Raw genomic sequence first — 25179 nt, 5'->3', positions numbered from 1 at the left:
GCTGCTGATTTATGTCAGTTAAAATGAGCTATTCTCTTAACACAAGCAACCCATGGCATAATCGGATGTTTCCAGTCTTGTCACACATAATTCTACAAATCCTCACTATAATCTTCAGGTCCTTTTTTATTTTTTTTTTATATATCTAAATATATTAAATGACACTTATAGCTGATCTTTTTGAATCCATCTTCGAGCCCACTTACACCCATGCCTTTTGTTTCTCGCAATGGGGTAGATTTACAAAAACGGATGCACTCAGAATCTGGTGCAGCAATGCATGGTAGCCAATCGCTTCTAACCTCAGCTTTCAATTAGGCTTTGGCAATAAAACCTGGAAGCCAATTGGTTTCTCTGTAGAAGTGACCCTGATTTTTGCACCCTCACAGTTTTAGTAAATAACCCCCACGGTGTCTTCTAATGTAATCAATGGAAGCATATCAAACAACCATGTGAAAATGTCATCTCACTCTGACATTTAACGTGCGTTGCAGTGCACTTTGTATTGAACCTCAATACTTTTCATAACGCGCTTCAGCTTTTGTCATATGTATGCGTTTTGATATATTTCCATTGAAACATAAAAAAAATACAGATAGGTGTGATTACCGTATATACTCGAGTATAGGTCGATCCGAATATAAGCCGAGGCCCCTAATTTACCACAAAAAAATGGGAAAACGTATTGACTCGTGTATAAGCCGAGGGTGAGACATGCCTGTCCATCCCTGTGTGTCCGTCCATCCCTGTGTGTCCCGAGCCTGCGTCCCGAGCCTGTGTGCTTCTGCACATACGGCGGCCATGCCAGGATCGCCGCACCTCTTCTCGTCTGACAGACGGCGGCCATTCCACTGTTCAAAAGCCGCGCCTCCGTATGTGATAGGCGGAACACTCAATTTCCCAGCAGTCTGTGTTCCGCCTATCACGGACATCCTCGTCCGTAGTATGAGGATGAGCGGATGTCCGTGATAGGCGGACCACTGACTGCTGGGAAATTGAGTGTTCCGCCTATCACAGACAGGGAGGCGCGGCTTTTGAATAGTTGAATGGCCGCCGTCTGTCTGCTCGACACGCTGATCGGGTAGACAGACGGCGGTGACTCGAGTATAAGCCGAGGGGGGCACTTTCAGCCTCAAAAAAGAGGCTGAAAATCTCGGCTTATACTCGAGTATATACGGTAGGCCCTTTTTTATTTCTTCTTCTTTCTCCCTTCCTCCTCCTTCCCCTCCATTATTTAAAAAAATAAATAAAAATTAACAGGTTCCCGACCAGCCGCCACAGTTTTACTGTGGCAGAATGGCACACGTGGGCAAAATGATGTTACCTTACGGCAATTGGATTAGTTTCAGAATCAATCATTCTCAAGGCCCAGTCCAATGACTTCTGGCCTGGACCTGCTGATCTGTTCTGACGAATGAAATGCTTCCCCTGCCTTTAAGTGTAAACACAGGCAGGGGAAGTGATGTCATCTCCCCCTCTGAAATTCTTTTCTGTTCCAGAGAGAGAGGACATCCAAACTTGAGTTGTACACATAAGCACGCATTTCACCCCCTAGTTAACCCTTTCACTCCGTCACTGTTTCAGCCAGTGCAGTGTTCATATTTTTCTTTGATCACTGTACTGGTGTAATTTTGTGACACTAATCGGCGTTTGGGTACTTGGTAGTAAGCCCAGATAGTTTAGGGACCCCCCCTAATAAAGGTTTAATCCCTTGATCACAGTATAAGTATCATGGGTGACGCTGGTTAGTTTTTTTATAGCGTCAGGGCACCCGCCATACATTAAATATTATTAATAATAGGTTTAACCCCCTGATCACCTGGCGGGTGACATCGGTTTTAGCGTCAGTTAGGGTCTGTGTTGCCCCAGGCAGCGTCAGATTAGTGGCAATAGTGCTAACACCCACGCATGCACCATACACCTTCCTTAGTAGTATAGAGTTCCCAAAAACACAGCGTAGCAGGATTAGCCCAGATACCTGCCAGAACCTGCATTTAGCCCCTCCGTCCAGCCAAGCCCACCCAAGTGCAGTATCAATTGATCACTATCAGTTACTAAACACATAACTGCAGCATTCGCAGAGTCAGGCCTGATCGCTGCATCGCCAACTTTTTTTTTTTTTTTTTTTGGTCGAGTTTGAAGCAGACACTGACAGTCAGGTGCTCCTCCACCCCCCCCCCCCCCCCCCTTTTTATTTTTTTATTTTTTATTTTTTTCTCTTCTTTTTATTGTGAGTCTCACTAGTTGTACCAGTAAATTTAGAGGCCAAAATGTTCAATCAAAGGTACACTAGGGAAGAGGCCTACACGTTTCTGAGCATGACAGATGAGTGAAGAGGCACTCGCCCATCTGTCAGATTCGGGCTCAGAATGCCAACCTGTAGACAGCAGCAGCACCCTGACTGATGGCTCTGATGACGGAGTAGTGGTCCCTGCCAAGGTCAGGCCTACCTGACCCCATTCTTCTGCTGTTGTTGAGGTGCAAGAACCGCAGGACTCTCGTATGGAGCAGAGAGCCAGTACTAGTACCGCTCATCCTTCTGGTGAACTGGCAAACCCCAGCAGCCTAGAACATCCTGGTCATACATCCAGCACTGCAGTAACACTTGGTGATGCTGCGAGTCCCGTAAGCGCATTTCAAGCTGGTGAGGTGGATAGCGCAACTAGTGTCCCGCAGCCACCAAGAAGACAGGCCCGTCAAGCCCATAGTGCCCTTGCTGCATTTGACAATCCGAATTGGGAGCCCACCACTTCTGCAGCACCCGTACTTCCTCCATTCACTGACCAATCCAGAATTCAGGTGGGAACAGTTGCTTTTTTACGTCACTATAGATCTATTGTGGACCAAAGCAAATTGTATACCGGTCAATTCATCGCCGCTAATCCCCAGTTGACCCTTGCCAGAGATTGGAGACCTATTACGGTCTCCGAATTTAAGACCTTCCTGGGCGAGTTGCGGCCATATTGGTCCACTGACCCAATTCACCATATGCCCTTGTTCTCTACCTCCATGACCAGGACACGATACAAGCAGATCATAGAGCTATTTTATGGTATTGATTGCCTCTGCTATTTTAATTTTTTGCAATAAACGGAAAGAGACTGAAAATTTTGAGCAATAAAAAATAAAGTTCTACTTTTCTTTTTTTTTTTTTTGACAAAATCTAATAAACTCAATTTTAGTCATACATTTAGGCCAAAATGTATTCGGTCACATGTCTGTGGTAAAAAGAGAGGGGAAAAAAATTAGCCAATAAGCATATATTTATTGGTTTGCGCAAAAGTTGTAGCGTCTACAAAATGGGGTACATTTTCCGGACTTTTACACAGCTTTTAGTTTGACTGCCTAGCTCATTTCTTGAGGTACTAAAATGGCAGGGCAGTACAATCCAAGTACCGCATTGATTTCACTCCTCACTACCTAATCAGTTTTGAAGGCCAAAAAATGCCAAGATAGCACAACCACCCCCCCAAAAGGACCACATTTTGGAAAGTAGACTCCAAGCTATTTACTGAGAGGCATGTTGAGTATTTTGCAGATCTCGCTTTTTGTCACAAAGTTTTGAAAATTAAGAAAGTAAAGAAAATTTTCAAAAACAAATGAGAGCTGCAAAATATTTACCATGCCCCTTAGCATATACCTTGGGGGTCTACTTTAGAAAAAGGGGTCATTTGCGGGGGGGGGGGGGGGGGTTTGAACTGTCCTGGCATTTTATGCACAACATTTAGAAGCTTATGTCACACATCACCCACTCTTCTAACCACTTGAAGGCAAAACCCTTTCTGACGCTTTGTTTACATTATTATTATTATTTACAATATAAAAACAGAGACAATACAGTTATAATACAAGATGATTAAGATGGCCCCGCTCAGAAGAGATTACAATCCAATAGGGTGGGGCAGGTGGTACAAAAGGTTGTAACTGTGTGGAATGAGTTGTTGGAAGTGGTAGATTAGTTGGAGATGTGATAGGCTTTCCTGAAAAGATGAGTTTTCAGGGATCCCCTGAAGGTAGCAAGGGTAGGGGATAGCTGGACAGGTTGAGGTAGCGAGTTCCAGAGGATGGGAGAGCCTCTGGAGAAATCCTGGAGAAAAGCATGGTAGGAGTAGATGAGAAATTTTGAGAGCAGGAGGTCTTGAGAAGAGCAGAGAAGACGATTTGGGTGATATTTGGGGACATGGCTGGTGATGTAGCTCGGGGCAGAGTTGTGAATGGCTTTGTATGTTGTGGTTAGTATTTTGAATTTAATTCGCTGGGTGATAGGGAGCCAGTGTAGGGATTGGAAGAGAGGGTTGGCATGCAGACACTGAGCGGTTGGTAAGGTGTATAAGTCTGGCAGCAGCATTCTTGATAGACTGAAGAGGGGATAGCCTATGGAAAGGCAGGCCAATTAGAAGGGAGTTGCAATAGTTAAGGCGAGAGATAAGGGTGTGAATGAGCAGCTTGGTGGTTTCATTTGTTAAAAAGGGGAGAATTTTAGAGATGTTACAGAGGTGAATTCTACAAACTTTTGACAACGATTGGATCTGAGGCTGAAGTCATAGTCTAGGACTTCCTTCTGAAAGTACTAGCCGCTTGGCCATCAAGCAAAACCTCTGGCTTCAGTCATTTCTCAGTCACCAATCTGATATATATATCTATGATGCACGGATCACTCCCATACTTAAAAAGCCCTCACTGGACCTTACCAACGTGAACAACTTAAGACCCATCTCATCTCAACGTGTTTCAGCGGACAATCCGCTCGTGTGTGGGCTTCAGCGGACTTTTTCAGCGTACAGTCTGGCGGACTAAGTCTTTCGAAATTTCCGTAATATTGTCCGTCCAAACTTGGTTTCAGCGGACAGTCCGCTCGTGAGTAGGCTAGTTCGACGGACTAAGTATGGCGCATGCTCAGAAAGGATTTACACGGCGAAAGGTTGCATTGCAGTGTATTGGACGTCGTATTTCTAGTTCCGTCGTACGTGCTGTACACGTCATCGCGCAAGCTTTCGGCGGACTGTCTGTTCATCGTGTGTGGTCAAGTCCGTTCATTCGAAAGTAGGACGGACTGTCTGTCGGATTGTCTGACGGACTTAGTTGGGCAGACAGTCCGCCCGTGTGTACGCGGCCTTAGTCTACAACCGTCTTAGCTCCTACCTCCAGTGAAAATAACCTTGACCCATTACAGTCTGGCTTTTGCTCGCAGCATTCCACGGAAACTATCTTACTAAAACTTGCTAACAATTTACTAACTGCTAAAACCAACAGCCAGTACTCCATACTCCTACTACTTGACCTGGCCTTTGATACTGTTAACCACCCACTCCTTCTCAATAAACTACATTCCCTTGGCCTCCCCGAGATTCTGCTCTATCCTGGTTCTCTGCCTATCACAGTGCTCCTTCGGTGTCACCTACAACGGTCTCCTCCTCTCCATTGGCCCTGTGGGGGTCCCCCAAGGCTCTAATCTCGGACCCCTTCTCTACTCTATCTACACCTCCTCCCTTGGTCACTTGATAACTTCCCGTGGCTTCCAATACCACTAATATGCTTATGACACCCAAATCTATCGGTCTACTCCTCGCCTCACTCCTTCAGTCTCTTTTCGCATTACTAACTTGCTAACTGACATATCAGCATGGATGTTACACCATTTTCTTAAACTAAATATCTCTAAAACTGAGCTATTAATATTGCCCCCTGCACATGCCCCCCATGACTTTTCCATTAAAATCAACAATGCAACCATCAGTTCCTCACTCACGCCAGGGTATTAGGTGTAATCCTAGACTATGATTTCAGCCTCCAATCCAATCGTTGTCAAAAGTTTGTAGAATTCACCTCTGTAACATCTCTAAAATTCTCCCCTTTTTAACAAATGAAACCACCAAGCTGCTCATTCACACCCTTGTTATCTCTCGCCTTAACTATTGCAACTCCCTTCTCATTGGCCTGCCTTTCCATAGGCTATCCCCTCTTCAGTCTATCATGAATGCTGCTGCCAGACTTATACACCTTACCCAACCGCTCAGTGTCTGTCTGCCAACCCTCTCTTCCAATCCCTACACTGGCTCCCAATCACCCAGCGAATTAAATTCAAAATACTAACCACAACATACAAAGCCATTCACAACTCTGCCCCGAGCTACATCACCAATCTTGCCTCCAAATATCATCCAAATCGTCTTCTCTGCTCTTCTCAAGACCTCCTGCTCTCAAGCTTTCTCATCTACTCCTACCATGCTCATCTCCAGGATTTCTCTAGAGCCTTTCGCATCCTCTGGAACTCGCTACCTCAACCCGTCCAGCTATCCCCTACCCTTGCTACCTTCAGGCGATCCCTGAAAACTCATCTTTTCAGGAAAGCCTATCACATCTCCAACTAATCTCCTACCACTTCCAACGGCTCATTCCACACAGTTGCAACCTTTTGTACCACCTGCCCCACTCTATTGGATTGTAATCTCTTCTGAGCGGGGCCATCTTAATCATCTTGTATTTTATTGTATTATAACTGTATTGTCTCTTTTTATATTGTAAACAAAGCGTCAGAAAGGGTTTTGCCTTCAAGTGGTTAGAGTGGGTGATGTGTGACATAAGCTTCTAAATGTTGTGCATAAAATGCCAGGACAGTTTAACCCCCCCCCCCCCCAAATGACCCCTTTTTCTAAAGTAGACCCCCAAGGTATATGCTAAGGGGCATGGTGAATATTTTGCAGCTCATTTTGTTTTTGAAAATTTAAAAAAAAATAAAAAAAATTTTTCTTTACTTTCTTAATTTTCAAAACTTTGTGACAAAAAGCGAGATCTGCAAAATACTCAACATGCCTCTCAGTAAATAGCTTGGCGTCTACTTTCCAAAATGTGGTCCTTTTGGGGGGGTGGTTGTGCTATCTTGGCATTTTATGGCCTTCAAAACTGATTAGGTAGTGAGGAGTGAAATCAATGCGGTACTTGGGATTGTAATACCCTGCCATTTTAGTACCTCAAGAAATGAGATGGGCAGTCATAAACTAAAAGCTGTGTAAAATTCCGGAAAATGTACCCTATTTTGCGCAAACCAATAAATTATATGCTTATTGGCTCATTTTTTATTATTTTTTTTTCCTTTCTTTTTACCACAGACATGTTACCGAATACATTTTGGCCTAAATGTATGACTAAAATTGAGTTTATTAGATTTTGTCAAAAAAAAAAAAAAAAAAAAAAGTAGAACTTGATATATATTTTTTTTCCTAAATTTTCGGTCTTTTTCCGTTTATTGCAAAAAATGAAAATGGCAGAGGCAATCAATACCATCAAATAGCTCTATTTGTGGGGGAAAAAAAGGACGTAATTTAATTTGGGTACAGCATTGCATGGCCGCGCAATTACCAGTTAAAGCAGCGCAGTGCCAAGTTGCAAAAAGTGCTCTGGTCATTGAGCAGCCAAATCTTCCGGGACTGAAGTGGTTAAAGTAGAACTATAGGCAGAACTTCGATTGAGTAAGGGAGGGTTATAACCCCTGTCAGGGTTTTCGTTTTTTCCATCTGGGTTCTATTTCGGAGATTTCCCCTCACTTCCTGTCCTATAGCCAAACAGGACAACCCAAGACGTGGGTTTTTTTTTTTTTTTTACTTTTTTACTTTTTTATGATAATAGTAAACGGGACAAATAGAGTGTAACAGGGGCACAGACAACAATGGTGTTCTAATCCCACCAACTCTGTCTAAAACCAAAAAAATAAAAATTTGCCTTTTTAGTTATACTTTAAGCTGATCATACACTAGAAGAATATTTTGTTACTTTTGCTTCAGGAACATTATTTATTTTTTTTTTTTTTTCAACCATTTTATTGGGGTCAGGCTGTCTTCTTCTTTTTTTTTTTTTTTTTTATTTTTTTTTTTTTTTGGACCGCAGTGGTGATTAAAATTTAAAGGAGCCGGATGGAATATATATATTTTTTTTTTTTTTCCTTCAAACAAACCCATTTCTAATAGTGAATGTGGTTTTCATTGACTCTTCCTGCTGGTATTGAAAGTACAAGAGGACAGCTTACTGAGTGTCTGAAGAATCCATGCATTGCACCTGCGATCTGTTGATCACAGGTACAATGCTTTATAAGCTGCAATGGAAAAATAAAATAAATGCCCAAGGTTGTATCCCTACAGTCTCCAGATGGAAACCTGGAAATAGTTGTTGCTTATAATGAAAGTTTGCTATGAATGTAAGAGGGGGCAAAAGTGTAGATGAGATTGATCGACCTGTGTTTATGGTTTTTTATTCTGAGTCCCCATGCACACAGGACGTTAGAAAAAAATAGCTGTAAAGCCATTACCAATGCCAGGAAAAAGCAGCTGTAAAAGCATGCTTTTAGTAGCTTTTTGCATTGGCGTTAATGTGCATTTAGCCGCATTAGCTTTTAGCAGCTTTTCTCTGCCTCTATTCAAAAAACAATGGTACCCTGTGAGATCCGTCTTAACCAATCCAACTTTCAGCCCATTGATTTGAAAAGAAGTCGCATCCAAGTCTGATCATGATGATCCCACTTGTGGTGTGACTTGACTCTGAGGATCTTGAATGGGAACCCGATGCCAAAATAGCGTGCGGTCCTCCCCCCGCCCCCCAAGATCCATACCAGGCCCTTTGAGTCTGGTATGGATCTTGAAAGGGAACCCCATGCTAAAATGAAAAAACAGCGTGGAGTCGCGCCCTCCCAAAATCCATACCTAGACTCTTATCCGAGCATGCCGCTCGGCAGGTCCCCCCTCCTGGACCATACCAAGCCCCATACCCTCAATATGGGGAGGTTGGGTGCTTTGGGGTGGGTGGGGGGGGGGCTCTGCGCCCCTCTCACCCGATGGCACCTTTCCCCATTTGGATGGGGACAAGGGCCTCATCCCAATAATGCTGTGCCGTGGTTGTGGGGGTCTGCGGGCAGGGGGCTAATCAGAATCTGGAAGCCCCCTTTAACAAGGGGGGCCCCCAGATCCTGGCCGCCTCCTTATGCGAGTATGGTTTGGAATATGCTTTTATTGCTTCTGTAATCTGACTGTATATATCGTCTTTCTCTTCTTGCACTTCCCTATCTTTTTATTATTTAAAAATTTTTATTTTTTTATTTTAAGGAATGGTTACATCCTGAACATGAGCCATCTCAGACTATAGAACTGGTATGCACTTTCCATGGTGAGCAAACCTATAAAAAATAAATAAAATAAAATAAAGTTGTAATGATTTCTTATTTTGCATAAACATAATCATTTGTTCTGAAAGTTCAGATAGCAGGCTGCAATAAGTAATGAATCTCAAAATGTACAATACATGCATCACATAGACAGTGTACTAGCTATAATGCCCACTTCCCTGCCATGTACTGTGGACGGGTGACCGATGCAGGTAAAGTGATCGGCTGTGTACAATCACAGCCCAGAGCTCTGTGTTAACATCAAGCTCTGTATAGAGAATGAACTCTGTTTCTCATCCCAGCCATCCTCTGTGTCCGGCAGCCATGATGTACAGTGGGGCGAAAATGTATTTAGTCAGCCATCAATTGTGCAACTTCTCCCACTTAAAAATATGAGAGAGGCCTGTAATTGTCATCATAGCTATACCTCAACTATATGTGGAAACAAATCCAGACAATCGCATTGTCTGATTTTTGAAAAAATGTATTTGCAAATTATGGTGGAAAATAAGTATTTTGTCAATATCAAAAGTTCATCTCAATACTTTGTTATATATCCTTTAGCAATGACAAAGGTCAAACGTTTTTTGTAAGTCTTCACAAGGTTGTCACACACTGTTGCTGGTATGTTGGCCCATTCCTCCATGCAGATCTCCTCTAGAGCAGTAATGTTTTGGTGCTGTCGCTGGGCAACACTGACTCCAAAGGTTTTCTATGGGGTTGAGATCCAGAGACTGGCTAGGCCACTCCAGTACCTTGAAATGCTTCTTATGAAGCCACTCCTTCATTGCCCGGGCGGTGTGTTTGGGATCATTGTCATGCTGAAAGACCCAGCCACGTTTCATCTTCAATGCCCTTGCTGATGGGAGGAGGTTTGCACTCAAAATCTCACGATACATGGCCTCATTCATTCTTTCATGTACAGGGATCAGTTGTCCTGTTGCCTTTGCAGAGAAACAGCCCCAAAGCATGATGTTGCCACCCCCATGCTTCACAGTAGGTATGGTGTTTTGGTTGCAACTCGGCATTCTCTCTCCTCCAAACTAAAGTTTTGTTTCTACCAAACAGTTCTACATTGGTTTCATCTGACCATATGACATTCTCCCAATCCTCTTCTGGATCATCCAAATGCTCTCTCTTAAACCTCAGACGGGCCCGGATGTGTACTGGCTTAAGCAGGAGGACACGTCTGGCACTGCAGGATCTGAATCCCTGGCGGCGTAGTGTGTTACTGATGGTAGGCTTTGTTACGATGGTCCCAGCTCTCTGCAGGTCATTCACTTGGTCCCCCCCGTGTGGTTTTGGGATTTTTGCTCACCATTCTTGTGATCATTTTGACCCCACGGGGTGAGATCTTGCGTGGAGCCCCAGATTGAGGGAGATTATCAGTGGTCTTGTATGTCTTCCATTTTCTAATTATTGCTCCCACAGTTGATTTCTTCACACCAAGCTGCTTGCCTATTGCAGATTCAGTCTTCCCAGTCTGGTGCAGGTCTAAAATTTTGTTTCTGGTGTCCTTCGACAGCTCTTTGGTCTTAGTGTAGTTTGGAATGTGACTGTTTGAACTTGTTATCGGTATAAAAGACACCTGTCCACAACCTCAAACAGGTGCCATTAATACAGGTGATGAGTGGAGGACAGAGGAGCCTCTTAAAGAAGATACAGGTCTGTGAGAGCCACAAATCTTGCTTGTTTGTAGGTGACCAAATACTTATTTTCCACCATAATTTGCAAATAAATTCTTTCAAAAATCAGACAACGTGATAGTCTGTCTGGATTTGTTTCCACATTTTGTCTCTCATAGTTGAGGTATACCTATGATGACAATTACAGGACTCTCTCATCTTTTTAAGTGGGAGAACATGCACAATTGGTGTCCGACTAGATACTTTTTTGCCCCACTGTACGTGATTGTATCTGCACAAATGCCGCTCCGTCGCAGTATATGCACTGTGGTGGGTTGGCAGTGTAGATAACTAGACATAACTCCTAGATCGTAAACCTTTTACGTACAATATACGGAATACATGTTACCATTTTAGTTGCAATATGCATTGTATTTCAGTCAATTTCCTAGCCCAGTCTACTGAATGTTGGATTTTACTTTTTATTTTAATTTTTTTTTATTTCAAGCATATAAGCAAAGGTGTCAGCTAATGATTCTTTTCATAATTGATTAGTTGGCTGATTTATTGTTTATAATTAATCCAGATAAAAACCTCAAAGGTTTGGTGTATAATAATTATTATATTTATTTTTTTTTGGTTTTCTTCTTTTTTAGATGATGAGCGAATATTTAATTCTCCAGCACAGTTCACAGAAACCAGTGTAGAAACAGAAGAGTCTTTTTCACAGCCACCCCCATACCTCAGATTTTCCTGAACAAATAAGGACTATCGAATATGAGGACTTTCCTAGTGTGGTCTTCCTATATGAGGCCTGTTTTAGTTTTCTAATGTTTGCGGTCATAAAATTTTAATGGAACTTGAAATGTAATTTAATTTTTGTTTTCTATTTTTATACAACAGCGTTTCCCTTACCCTTCTCTTTTTTTTTTTTTTTTTTTTTTGCTGCACTAAAAGTATATTTGTTTGCAGTGCCTTACTACATCTGAATGATGCACACCATAAAGCAGCATCCACATCATAGATGCAGATTTTATGATGTTACACTGTCTTACCCCTGTCCATCACTTGTTTTCATTGCATTGCATGGCATGCATCATCCATGGGTGAAGCCAGGATCAATGACTTAGTTGAGACTGCTTTAACGGTGTGTCAATCGAGACATTTCTTTGAAGTATGCTCTGACTAATTCATGGGTTCAGGTCTCATTCTGTTCATAATGTCAAGGTTTGGAGAAAAAATTGATACTGCACTAACCGTTTGATTCAGGGACTTATGGATCATAGATCACACTATAGGGCTGCATCCATACTTAAACAAGAGCAATTTTCAAGTGGCGGTATTTTGCGGGAATGATTTTGTACGTCTATACAGTCATTTTGTATATTTCAGGTGTTTTTACATGTGTATTCAAGCTTCAGGCATTTCTAGCGAATGGAAATCAGTTTGGAGGAAACCAGTTCTTACAGACTGAAAAAATGCCTTTAAAAATGCTTTGGTTCAAGTGTGTACATGTGTTTCCATTGAAGTCTATGGGGCCAAAACGCCCCAAATCTGCCTCAAAAATTAGCTTCTGGAGCATTAAGTGTGGAGCTACAGGCGCTTGAGCATACATGGGTAAACAACCACCATTTAATGATAGGATTTTGTTTGTTGAGAGTTTTGAGCTTCAAGCTACACAATGCTCAGGTGTGAATGAGGCCTAAGGGAAAAGTACATACACAACAGTAGAAACCATTAGAAACGTGTTCTGTTATTAGGAACCAAACGCAATTTTCCCACTTGAATGCACTTGATTTTCAGCAAGCGGGGTTGATTTTCTAAGACTGGAGAGTGCAAAATCTGGTATAGCTCTGAACAGAAACCAATCAGCTTCTAGGTGTGTGTGTGTGTGTGTGTGTGTGTGTGTGTGTTTTTTATTTATTTTATTTTTTTTTGGTCAAGTTTAGTTAAGCTGAAGTTAAAAGCTGGTCGGCTACCATGTACAGCTGCACCAGGTTTTGCACTCTTTAGTTTTCGTAAATCAACCCCATACTGGCTGAATTATTGGATTTATATTACATACTTGATATATGCTAGTTCTAGCAGTCATGCAGTCTGGGGCATAGATGGTCTCCAAAGCTCTTAGAAGTTTAAATCTGCGGAGGAACTTAATGTGGTCACCACTTTAACGTGATCTTTTATTGCTGTATGTGCTCCATTAGGAATTGTACTATGAAGACTGTATATCTCAGAGGTGTTGCAGTATTGATGAGTGTTCCACAATATTTTCTTTTCTTTTTCCTTCCTGTGCTGTATGTTTAAAGCCCTAACCCTGTTTTATATTCCAGCTGACACATTTTATAGGTTTCTTTTGGCTTCTTGTTTGTGTATTCTGTTTATCACTTATAGGACCCACTAATGGCCTATTTAAGCACTTGCCATCAATAATCAATATGTTTCTGAATAATTAAAAGGTGCCTAAATGAGAGTTTTGCCATTAGCTACTTTTAAACGCAAGCATAGTACTATTGTAATATCACAATTCCAAATGTTTGATAAGATTTATTAAAATTATTTATTATTGCTATGTGTGACACTTTAAAATGTTTTTTTCTAATTTTCTGCACCCAAGACACTAAGGGAAAAAATTCAAGGAATGGGTGTTGGTGTTAAAGCTTTTTTTTTTTATTATTTTTTTTTTTTTTTTTCTTTCTTGTTTGGGATTTAGTAAGGAATGTTAAAAATCGGTGTGTGGCATTGGGGAGAGCTTCCTCACGTCCTGTAGACACAACAGAATTGGAAAGGAAAACTCTCCAGTGAGGGAAATTTTAGACCGTTGGCCTAGAGCAGGTGTCCCAATTGGAACATTTGCCTACTTTCTGATCACCTAAAATAAGTAACATGGATTTAGTTTTGCTTTTTGTAAGGCTGGACAGGTAGAAAAGGTGTCAGTGGAGGTGTGGCCATGACCTAAAAGTGTACCATGCTGGAGAGCAAGGAATATTGGAGTTCACAGTGGGTACTGCCCATGACTCCTGATGTGGAGCTGTTCTGTCCCTTAAACTCATCTGGAAATGGATTGCTTGTTGAGAGCTCACTGCATTTTGTACACAGACTGTACATACAGTGGTGTTAACTAACTGATCCTTGGCTGATGCAACCCAATTTGTCATCTTAGTGAATGCTAAACATTTTTAGAATCTACCTGCATTTTCAAATGCTCACTTATTTTTGGTCAGGATCTAGTCCCTGCCAGGTCTAAATCGCTTTTGTGGACTCTGGAAGGAAGATCTTTCCCCACCCCTGGCATGCCAGCTCAGCTGAGGTGCATTCTTTGATATACCCTTATGAAGTCCCTAGAGTAGCATTTCTTAACCTTCTGACCCCCCCTTGAAGAAATTTTTTAGGTTCTTGGTGAACTCCTGCTATAAAAAGGTTATACCTACAGCTCATGGTACATTAGCGTGATTAATAGGTTGAAGAAAGTAATGTGATGTACCTAGCATATTTGACAACAGAACATCTTTTTACCAACCCCCACCAAATGTATTTTCAGGTTCTAGAAATAAAAAAATAACTGTAGAAAAAGGCTCTGATACACCGTGCTGTAGATTATATACTGGTCTCTAAATAACGTACAATATGATGTCGGTAGTGTACAGACTAGTCATATACCCTGTAAACCGTATTGTACATTATATACAGACTAGTGTATATAATGTACAGCATGTTTCCAGGACTTGCCACCCTCAGTTTGCCTCTAAAATCCAGGGATGCTTTCATAGCTGCCTATACAATTTGAATCCACAGTCCACCTGTTCATGCTTCAGTGCCCACACCCCTTGGAGACCTACTCACTCTCTCTGGCATTGGATGGCAAAGGCAGCTGCTCTCCTTTTTATCTCCCCTCTCCAGTAGTAGTCCAGGAAGGGAGGAGTCACTCTTCCCTTCCACCGTGGCACTGCTTTTTAGTAGCAGATGCCCACGATCAGTTCTTCCCACTGGGCTGCAAGCAGGGAGGGATCTACATATGTCGCCTGCCCCGCTGCCAGAGCTCACTCGGTGCAGGTGCTGCCAGTGCAAGGTGATTGCCTTGTTGGGGATTTCTGCCCCCCCCCCCATCCTGCAAGCATTGGTGGCTTTGCCCCTGCCTACGGGGTGTCATCCAGGTGTGGACCGCACCCCCTAGGAACGCCACTGGTTCTATGCCCTCCTGATGGCCTTTATCCCTGGCGGTGTTTTCCCCAGTTAAATCTTTTTACGTTTCAACACATTCATTTTAATGTGCTACAACTGAAGCATTTATCAACAAGAAGATAATTCTGTACTGCTGTCATTTTTTCTATAACTCGATGTTATATGTGACAACATTTTCAACAAGCAGTAGGCAAGCATGGTCCACTTTTGTCAACTTTTATCATTGAGCAAACTGGTGGCTAATATGCGGCATGGATGCAAACATTCCTCCAGGCATTATCGTAAAACAAAAATAGCCCCTGCGCTGATCCTAAAAACTGTTGAGACAATTTGTACTATGTGATGACCAGGTATATAATAATATTCTTTTGCTAGTTTTTTCATTACTGTTGTTTACATGGTAATTCTAATATGCTATGTATTTTTAAATAAAACTATTTTTCTGTCTGATTATTTTTATATAGTGTAGTTGGGTGTCCACCCTGAAGTCCTAATCCATGAATTGATAGCTAAACGTGATCAGCAGATCGCAGGTCCAATGCAGAGCTCCTACAGACTGTCAGTGTAAGCTGTCCAGTCGTACAAGCAGGCAGATATACAACGACCGGAAGAATCTATGAACTATCAACAGTGCCCTGGTAATGTCAGTACTTGTAGTTCATTCATTTGCAGAACTCTGTGAATGAATGATGTGGCCATGCTGTTTTTAAATAGTGACAGTGGGTGTGGTGCAGATCCTACCTGGTGGAGTGTGGGGGGGGGGTGTGAATCAGGGAGGGTCTGCAACAGTAGTAACCCCAGACTATGTCTGAGGATGAAACGCGTCGGGATTATACTGCAGCCAAATTTTTATTGGAAAAGCGCTTGATTGACTGTACAAATGTGAGTTTATTACCATTCTTTTATTACATTTTTTTTTTTAAATTCAATTGCGCTATATGGCCCCATTTTCTTATTACATGTATCCAACAATCTGAGCTGGATCACATAGCGGGAGATAACCTATTGTTCAGTATATGAGTGGAACGATCGTTTTTGAAGTTTTCCTGGGGAGTCTAACCTTGTAAATGTGAAATCATTTAAACTACACAAGCCTGTTTTGATCCTTCGAATGAACATTCGTTTGGGTCAAATACGTCCGGTAAGCCCGCATTACAAACGGTGGTGGAACTGTCACGTGGTGTCTGCATGTTTTCCATATTCAAGGATGGTGGAATGTGAATTTGACTACACACGTGGGATCTGATTGTCTTACACAAAGAGACTTTGTTGATCTTTTGTTTTTTACTTGGATCATTGAACATTCTAATTTTTTGGTTCACATATTGGCACAATTATATATATATATATATATATATATATATATATATATATATATATATATATATATATATATATATATATATATATATATATATATATATATATATATATATATATATATATATAAATTAATTAGTTTCTTTTTATTATGATTTCAAATGATTGGTTTATATAATATAGTCCTGGTGTTTATCTAGTTTTATGTTCTTATCACAAAGAACACCGTCAAATTTTCCATAGGTGACACATGAGATATGTCACTTAGTCTTGTTTTTTTAGCGCTACGCTTTTGCTTTGAATGTTATAGTAACATGTAACTCAAAAGGTGAACCTATCCTTTAACCACTTGCTATCCAGACCAATTTTCAGCGCTGATGCACTTTGAATTGCGTGGTCATACAACACTGTACCCAAATTAAATTTTTATCCAAATGGAGCTTTCTTTTGGTGGTATTCGATCACCTGTGTGTTTTTTTTTTAATTTTTTTATTTTTTTGTAGTAGTAGTAAAGACCGAATTTAAAAAAACTTTTTTTTTTATTGTTATAAAATTTTATAACGGGTAATTTTTGTCCGTCATTGATGCACACTGATGAGGCGGCAGTGATTGGCACCACTGGTGGGTATTGAAAGGTGGAACTTTCAGGTTGCAATTATGTGGCATAATTACCTTTTTCGTTTCTGGACCGATGTCCCTTTTAAGCGTGAGGAGAAAAAAAAGCGATCACTGAGCTTTTGTTTTGATCATGTGATTAGCTGTAATTGGTTGACAGCTGATCACATGGTAAGGGGCTGGGACTCAGATTGGTGATCACCTGATTCTCAGTGACTCTGTAATCACGGCGCGCAGGGAGCATGCACAGAGGAGGCTATCGTATGCAGTGGCGTTGCTATGGGGTGCGGGCCGACACCACTGGTCATATGACAGTCTCCTGAGAATTCACCTCCGAGCTGCGGATGTCAGGTGGTTAAAGAGCAAGTGATTTGAAATGGTGCGTGCCACTTACCTCTGTGCCGTTTGAAGATGGGAGAAAAGCCGTAAGGTAGTACATATGGCAGACTGGAATCACGGCATCAGACCGTTCCAAAGCCCGCCCCACCTGAGTTTCAGGCGGGCTGAGACCCGGGCATCCGACTCTGAACCCATATGGGTGGCAACTCTACAAGTATGTAATCTTGGTTTTACATCTTAGTTGAATAAATCTACTATATGTTTAGTCGCCTAAAATCCAAATTTGCAGTCAAAATTAATACTGGTATTGAAATTTTTTTATATATATATATGACTAGACAAGGGAAAAAAAAAAAAAAAATGTTATAAATATAAATCAGCCAGTTCTACAGAAATTCAACAGACAGAATACCTTCAGCCACATCATCCCTGAATAATTCACTCCCTATTAAGTGGGGCCATAAGACCATTAGACTTGGGGTGTAAATATGTTGCTCCAATGTTTTTTTTTTTTTTTAAAGTACTTATAACTTTTGAAAAGTGTTTCTTTTATAACCAATGGGTTACAAGTTGGGGCTCTGTAGTTTTACATTTTCACAGTAAAATCATACCATATGACAGTGGTTTGTATGATACATCTGGACCAATGGCAGATTTTGTTTTTGATCCAGGTAGTAGTTCAAAAATGTCGCTATGTACCAATGGGTTGGTATGTGGGGTTCTGTATCTTTAAATTTTCACAGTAAAATCATACCATATCATAAGATATCATAGAAAGGGGTGTATATGTGACAACTCTGTGTATATTGCACCATCTCATTTTTCTTGGTGGAATGTCCAACCAAAAAACTTTCCTGATAACATGACCACTGATTTGAAACTGATGGCTTGACTCCAGTTATTGCAGACCATATGTAAAGTACAATAACCCAAAGCAACAAGAAACTCTTCATAGCTGATGCTTAGCCAGCTGTTGTTTTGGATATCAGATCTTAAAGTGGATGTAAACCACACATCGTTTATAAACCAATGGCACTATATATATATATATATATATTTATATTATGTGTGTGCCTCCTGCATGTCATTCCTTCTGAAAATGGAGCCCTGCAAAACTCCAAAATCAGTGGTGATGTCACTAGACTCTCCGCCCACCTCTACACTCCCCTTGGTCTGGCAGTGTCATGAGGCCACACCTTGCACCTGGGGAGTGAAAAGTGCGCACAGAGGAGAAGCGGAGCACGCTCACGGTCCCGTCACTCCTGTGCATGTGCTATACACTACATTTCCTGCACATATGGATGATTGTCCCTTGACAGTTGGGGATGATCAATGCAAGGGGAACAGCTGTGAGCACTGATCTCCCTGCATGGCTTTTCAGCTGACAGCCACAGGAGGGGGAGAAGTAGCTGATGAAAAGCCATACAGGGAGATCAGTGCGAGCAACTCTCCCCCGCCGCACCGATCATCCCTGACTGTCCCCTGCGTCTTCCTCCTCCCTTTTCCTCTGGCCCCGTATCATCCTCATCCAGGCTGCTGTCTGCTCCTCCTCCACTCCCCCTTTTATTATTACATTAAAACCTTTTTAAATGTAAAACCATTTAAACAGTTTATATATTCTATCAGATCTAGGGTAGCTATTCACAGGGGTGCAATTATGTATTTGCTAAATTAGCCTAAATAGCATTTGGTACTAGTATGATTACCATTAGCACCCTTGTGATGTCTTTGACAGCATTGTCAAATTGTACCGGAGTATTGGGGTTGTTATTTTTGTAGATTGATTTTATTTTTTTTAATGCAAGCCACTTGAATCACTAACAGCAATGACTTTTGACCATGTGTCTATACTATGTTTAGCAGTTGGTATTAATTTTAGTTCAGATTTTCAATTGTAAAATAAAGTTTTTAAACCATTTTAATTTGTACATGCCTAGTACTAATATAGTTTTAGAAATAAACCATCTAACAAAGGATTCCCAAAGCACTATAGTTTATTTAGGACATAGTAGCTCCATTTAAAACCTGAACTGAAGGATGGGATGAGAAATTGCTCTGATAACACATTGAGCTCTATAAACATGCTTCTTTCAGAACTGTATCAGAAAAGCTCCACCTGGCTCAAAAGGGTACTACAGAATACTATGCCATATTTTAAGCCTCATACACATGATTGGACTTTAGGCTCGATTCACACTAGCGTGTTTTTGATGCAGTTTGCAGAAATGCAAGGAAATTTTTTTAACATGGGTTCCTATGGAACATGTTCACATCAATGCATTTTTGTGCCTCTGCATTTTTGGAAAGGGTCGGGGACTTTTTTTTTTTCATGCGAAATGCATTTTGCATGTAATAGAAGTCAATGGACCTGCATCAAAAACGCAAGTGCCGCGATTTACAGTTTTTTTTTTTCCACTGTATATATCTGGTTGCTAAGCAACCACAGTGTGAAAAAAAACTAAAAATGTGTGTCCAAAAACGTGGCAAGCACTGCAAAAACACTCAAAAGCAACATGGATAGATGTGAATCGAGCCTTACACAAACTTTCCTGTGGACTTTTGTATAAAGGGTGTTGGCCCTGAACTTGTTAAGCATACACACAATCGGACTTTCAGCCAACTTTCACAAAATCCTGTGGTTTTTCTGCTCTTTACCGCCACATTTGGTCAGCTTCCGTATTGTTGTCTGATCTTTTGCATTGGTTCTGAGCATGCATGTTTTTAAAGTCCGATGGGTTTCTGTACACACGAGTGGACTTATGTTGTCAAAAAGTTTGTCCGTTCGCCCAGCCAACAAAAGTCAGATGAAACCTCAAAAAAAGTTTGTCCGATGGAGCGTTAAAGAAAAAAAAACACACACACACACACACACACACACACACCCCCCCCTCTTTAGAAGAAGGCCCCAACATTGTCAGGCCTGCATACAAGCACGTGGAGGCCATACAAACTACTGGAATACAATTTTGAGTGGCTGCAATGAAATTTCAGCAAAATAGATTATACGTTTTTTTTTTTACTTTGATATTCTGGGTGTTTTTGAATTCAGCCCTCTGTAGGTTGATCATTTTCATTTCCATCAAATGATGTGGCATCCTTTTGTTTTTAACACTTTACCCAGTCCATATCACTTTAGATATCCAGCATTTTATTTTTCCCCATTGAGATCTGATGTGTTTTCAAAGTGTTCCTTTCATTTTGTTGAGCAGTGCATTTTTTGCAACTCAGGCAGCCACCACATTAGGACTTGTAAGTTTTGTATTTTTTTATATTTCAACTTATCCTATTAGTTTACAACTCACTATAAAGGGCAAGTATACTTGGAGGGAGCCAACTCCTCCTTAAAAGGCATAGGGATATATTCAAGACTCAGCAAGAGCACAATGGCAGCACTGTATGCATTTCAACCTTCTAGTGATTTGGCTGGAGTTCCACAAACACTTTGTAAAGTGTTGCTAAAGCCAGTGGCTTTAAAGTGGTTGTAAACCCTTACAAACCACTTTGACCTACAGGCAAGCCTAGATTAAGGCTTACCTGTAGGTCCAAGCAATATCTCCTAAACCTATATGGTTTAGGAGATATTTGCCCGAAAACGGGCACCGCTGTCTACGGCGCATGCGCCGTAGACAGCGGCGCGCAGGCGCACTGAACGCGGCAGTTCCAAAAATGGAGCTGCCGCATTTGTCGACTCCCGTGCGCATGCGCGGGAGTGACGTCATCGCGGCTTCGCCGAATGACAGCGGCGGAGCTGCGAGACGCCACCAGCAAGATGGATGCGCCGGACTACAGGGGACAGCGCGACTTCGCTGGCTCCTGTGTCAGGTAAGTGGCACATAATGGGCTACTATGCGATGCATAGTAGTCCATTATGCTTTACCTTTGCAGGGAAAAAAAAGGAAGTAAACTCATCAGGGTTTACTTCCTCTTTAAAGAGTAGCACTTACAAGCTAAGCAATGGCTATTTTGGCTCTTGCATAGAAAAAAATAGTTTAATACGTTTATACAGATCTGTGAGGGTGATCAGTTTGATAGAAATAGTTTTACACCAATATGTATTAGGCTAAAGCAGGATTTAGATTTTTCTTTCCCCATTCAACCAGTGGATTAAATAGGGAAAAAACACACACACACAAAACTTAGTTTCCCACATCCACACACTTTGTAAGAAAACTCCCCCCCAACCCATCAGAATACACAGATCAGTGCTGCCACCATTGGCTGCATGCACTGACTGAAAGTTAATTTTCAAGCAGGACCGTTTGACAGAAGCTAGGTGTTACACTGTCTTCTGTTGAACAGACAGTTCCTGCTGAACTGGCTTATTTTCGGTATATAGGCTGCTTAAAAGAAAAGTACAGACAAAGCTTGTTTGGCTATACTTCTCCTGTGGATCACAGGAGTGCAGTTTGTTCTGCACTCCTGTGACCCATTTTCAGCCTACAGCAGGCTAAAGCCACAGAACCTGTCCTGGCTGGGGAAAGATTGTGACCATATCGTCAGAATCCACCCAGGAGCCAGTCACTCCAGTGAGTGCACGGGGCGCTGGGGTGGGGGTGGGGCCGCAGAGCACACAGCGATGACTGACAGTCACCAGCTCTGCTCAGTGGTGTGGAGAACTGAGCAATCAGTGGCGTTTGGATTACTCAGTTCTCACCCTTAGAGTGGTGGGGAAAGATGTAGCATTGGTTTGATACTGCATGCATCCACCTAGGAAGGCAAGTAGGATAAATAAATAAAAAAAAAAAAAAAAAATAACCCATGCCCATACTCCTCTTAAGGCTAAATCTCTTTGCTACTTTAAATTACTTATCTTGTTAACCACTCTTCCCTCTAGTTATATACTGACCTGTCCCTGTTGCAGCAAGATACTGGCTGATAGATCAGCTTCTCGATCTTCAGTGCCAGGCTTGTGTGTGCTTTATGCACTCTTCATTCAATCCTATGAAAAGTTCTGAAGTACGAGGTAAGCATGCCATTCCTTTTAAAGTAACCAAAGTAATTAACGATGTGGTGACCTGTAGGATATGTGCTTTAAAAATAATGACAAGTCTTGTGATTATTAGCAATATTTATTGGAAACTAGGATCAAAGCTAAGATCACATGAATAGGTAGGAAGTTTACATTAGAAATCAGGACAGTTTAGAAGTTTTTTTTTTACAAAGCAGCATTGCCATGGTTTAAAAGTGTAAGCCGTTATCAGGAAGCCAGAGAAAAGACTTCATTTACTTCATATTTCACACTAAAACAAACCTGCAGCCATTCTGACATAAAAAATAAAAAAGTGAGCAAAGATAATATAAGACATTGCATAGTTAATGTACTAATTGCAATAAAAAAAAAAAATACTGATTTGATATATAAAAAAACAAACTGAACAAAATATTTGTATTTAATAACAATGAAATGGCTGGCGCCTCAAAGGATAGCTGTCCTAAAAGGAAAATATATCTCCCCATTGCAGACTTCCTTCTGAAAGTACTAGCTGCTTGGCCATCTACCAAAACTTCTGGCTTCAGTCATTTCTCAGTCACCAATCTGAAACAAGCGGAAGTTAATCTTTTGATTGGCCACCAATAACTGCATTTACTAGCTAAAAAAAAAAATATATAATAATATAGGCTGACAGTTATTGGCACGGTACAGCGATACAAAGCACAGGTTTTAGGATTTTCTTCTATTGCTTAAGCTGGCCATACACTGAGCAAATATTTTTCCAATTCGATGAACTGGACAAAATTTGCTTTGTAGGTGAACATCTTGGCCCCCTCTCACCTGACATCCTTCAACTGCCAAATCAAAGGAGCCAGGCAGGAAATTGTTGGCCAAACAGCAGCTGCATACAATTAAGCATAGCTGCTGTTTAGGTGCATACAATAGCTGGCACTGCTCATTGGACCATTCATGCAGTATAGAGTAGAGTAGAGGAAGAATTTTTTTTTTTCTGAACAAAAATTCAACCACACCCGAAATATGGCCAACTTTAGCATGGAGGGTCACCACCTGCTGCCTTAGGAGTTTTCTGCAACTCCAAGACAACATTACAATCTTTTTAAGCATAGTGTACAGCAGAGGTTCTCAACCTCAATCACCCCCGAACAAGCCATGTTTTGGGAATTTCTCTTAGATAAAATAGCTGTCCAAAATCCCAAGCCATTGACTGATTTAAAGCACCTGTGCAAGATAAAAAGGAAAACCTGCAAACGTGGCTTGTTGGGGGTACTCGAGGACAGGGTTGAGAACCACTGGGATAACACTTCATATATCATAAACTCAAAAGACTGTAGAATCTTAAGAAATCACTGTAATCAGGCAACATCAAGGAGCTTATTAGAGTAGAACTCTAAGCAATATTTACATCTAAAAATGGTCAACAGCCCCCCCGCCCTCAAGGCAGGTTTGAGAGGGGAGAGAGAAAAAAAAAAAACCTTTAAGCTAAATTTACAGAGCTATCAAATTAAGCAAACTCGTTATTAAAGCGGGAGTCCGCCTTTTTTTTTTTTTTTTTATTATTTTTAAAAGCCAGCAGCTACAAATACTGCAGCTGCTGACTTTTAAAATAATGACACTTACCCGCCCAGCGTGCCCGCGATGTCGGCACCCGAAGCCGAGCTCTTCATAGTCTCTCGGGTGCTGCCGCCGCCATCTTGGGTATGGGAATCAGGAAGTGGAGCCTTGCGGCTTCATTTCCCGGTTCCCTACTGCGCATGCGCGAGTCGTGCTGCGCAATAAGGATGGTCCCCGCTGTCTCTGGGATCCGTGTGTTTGCCAGCAGGCAGCGGGGGACCTGCGGAAAGGGGCGTGGCTTCTGCAGAATCTACGCCGGAAGTGGGTGCAGATACCTGTACTGTACAGGTACCTGCACCCCCCCCCCTAAAAGGTGCCAATTGTGGCGCTGGAGGGGGGGGGGGTTCCAATGAGCGGAAGCTCCACTTTAGGGTGGACCTCAGCTTTAAAAGAAAAAAAAAAAAGAAAAAATCTTGAGCCAAGTCTAAAGCGATCTGAAAATACCAGTCACCCAGCTAAAGAGAAGAAGTGATTTACGCCTAAAACCTCCCATGAAGCAGAAGGGGCTTCCTAATGCTCCAGGTCCTGTATTACAGCCATGATAATAGTATGCTAGGAAAAGGTACAGACGCACTTACAGAATAGAACGTACAAACACAATAAATGAAAGGATATCTAGTAAACGATATTGGCCAACGTGCCCATCAGAAGCTCTCCTGGTTTCCAAAACAAATGAAATACTTTATTATACTGTTTATTAATAATTTTAAGAACTGTGTATTAAAAAAAAAAAAAGTGCATTTAAAAAATGGAATGTCCCTTTAATATTATAGTGCAAAGAATAACAGCATACATAAACCATAGCAGTCAATACGATATCTAGAAGGCTAGTGTATTAGACTAATGAAAGGTTTTCTGATGGGCTGCTTTGGCTTCTCACGTACCAATATTCTAAGAGGCTCACATGTTTAATTCCAAATGTCTGGAGTGCATTTGATCATCTGAGCTGTGAGGTCAACTAATGTTTTGGCTAAACTGTATTTCAAATTTTATCAATTGATGACTCCAAGTCAAAAAAGTAGCAGAATGCATCAAAGTTGCTAAGGCCCTTGTTAATACTTCCAATGGAGTGGTACCACAATTGTTACAATGAAGCATCATGGAGCTAGATTTGAAATTCCATACACTGATACAATACTGAATGGATTCTACAAGGTTGTCTCAATATTCCGATAGCAAATTCTATAAGCAAAGCTAAGGGCCAGGAGCAAAAAAATCATCTAGGCTGCTTTCTAGGACCTGATAATTGCCAGAGTTATTTTATGTTCAAACTGATCCTTATGTCACTAAACCCACATTGTAAAAATACTATGAAAAAAATGGTGTATTACATGCTGCTCATACGGTCGCTATAAGATTTTTTTATTTTTTTTTTCCCCCAAGAA

General features: G+C 41.3%; 2 protein-coding genes across 4 annotated transcripts in view; one reads left to right on the top strand and one right to left on the bottom strand.

The window, feature by feature from the left end:
- The window catches only part of LOC143975013 (uncharacterized), a 34631-nt gene extending 21286 nt beyond the window's left edge, over nucleotides 1–13345 (top strand). For all 3 annotated transcript variants that reach the window (XM_077476927.1, XM_077476925.1, XM_077476926.1), the window contains 2 exons: nucleotides 9093–9153; nucleotides 11433–13345. In XM_077476927.1, coding sequence (XP_077333053.1) covers nucleotides 9093–9153; nucleotides 11433–11533 — 162 coding nt within the window. In that variant the 3' untranslated portion in view covers nucleotides 11534–13345. The remainder of the gene's footprint in view (nucleotides 1–9092; nucleotides 9154–11432) is intronic.
- An 8934-nt stretch (nucleotides 13346–22279) lies between these two features.
- RAB33B (RAB33B, member RAS oncogene family) overlaps nucleotides 22280–25179 on the bottom strand; it is a 56253-nt gene continuing 53353 nt past the window's right edge. The window contains exon 4 of the transcript XR_013272314.1: nucleotides 22280–22765. The gene's annotated coding sequence lies outside the window, so the exon portion shown is untranslated. The remainder of the gene's footprint in view (nucleotides 22766–25179) is intronic.

This window comes from Lithobates pipiens, unplaced genomic scaffold, assembly GCF_037356315.1.
Source record: "Lithobates pipiens isolate NorthernLeopardFrog02 unplaced genomic scaffold, aLitPip1_a1.2 Scaffold_13, whole genome shotgun sequence".
In the NCBI taxonomy this organism is placed as follows: domain Eukaryota; kingdom Metazoa; phylum Chordata; class Amphibia; order Anura; family Ranidae; genus Lithobates; species Lithobates pipiens.
The sequence above is the reverse complement of the archived record's forward strand: the minus strand, read 5'-3'. Positions and strand labels throughout refer to the sequence as shown.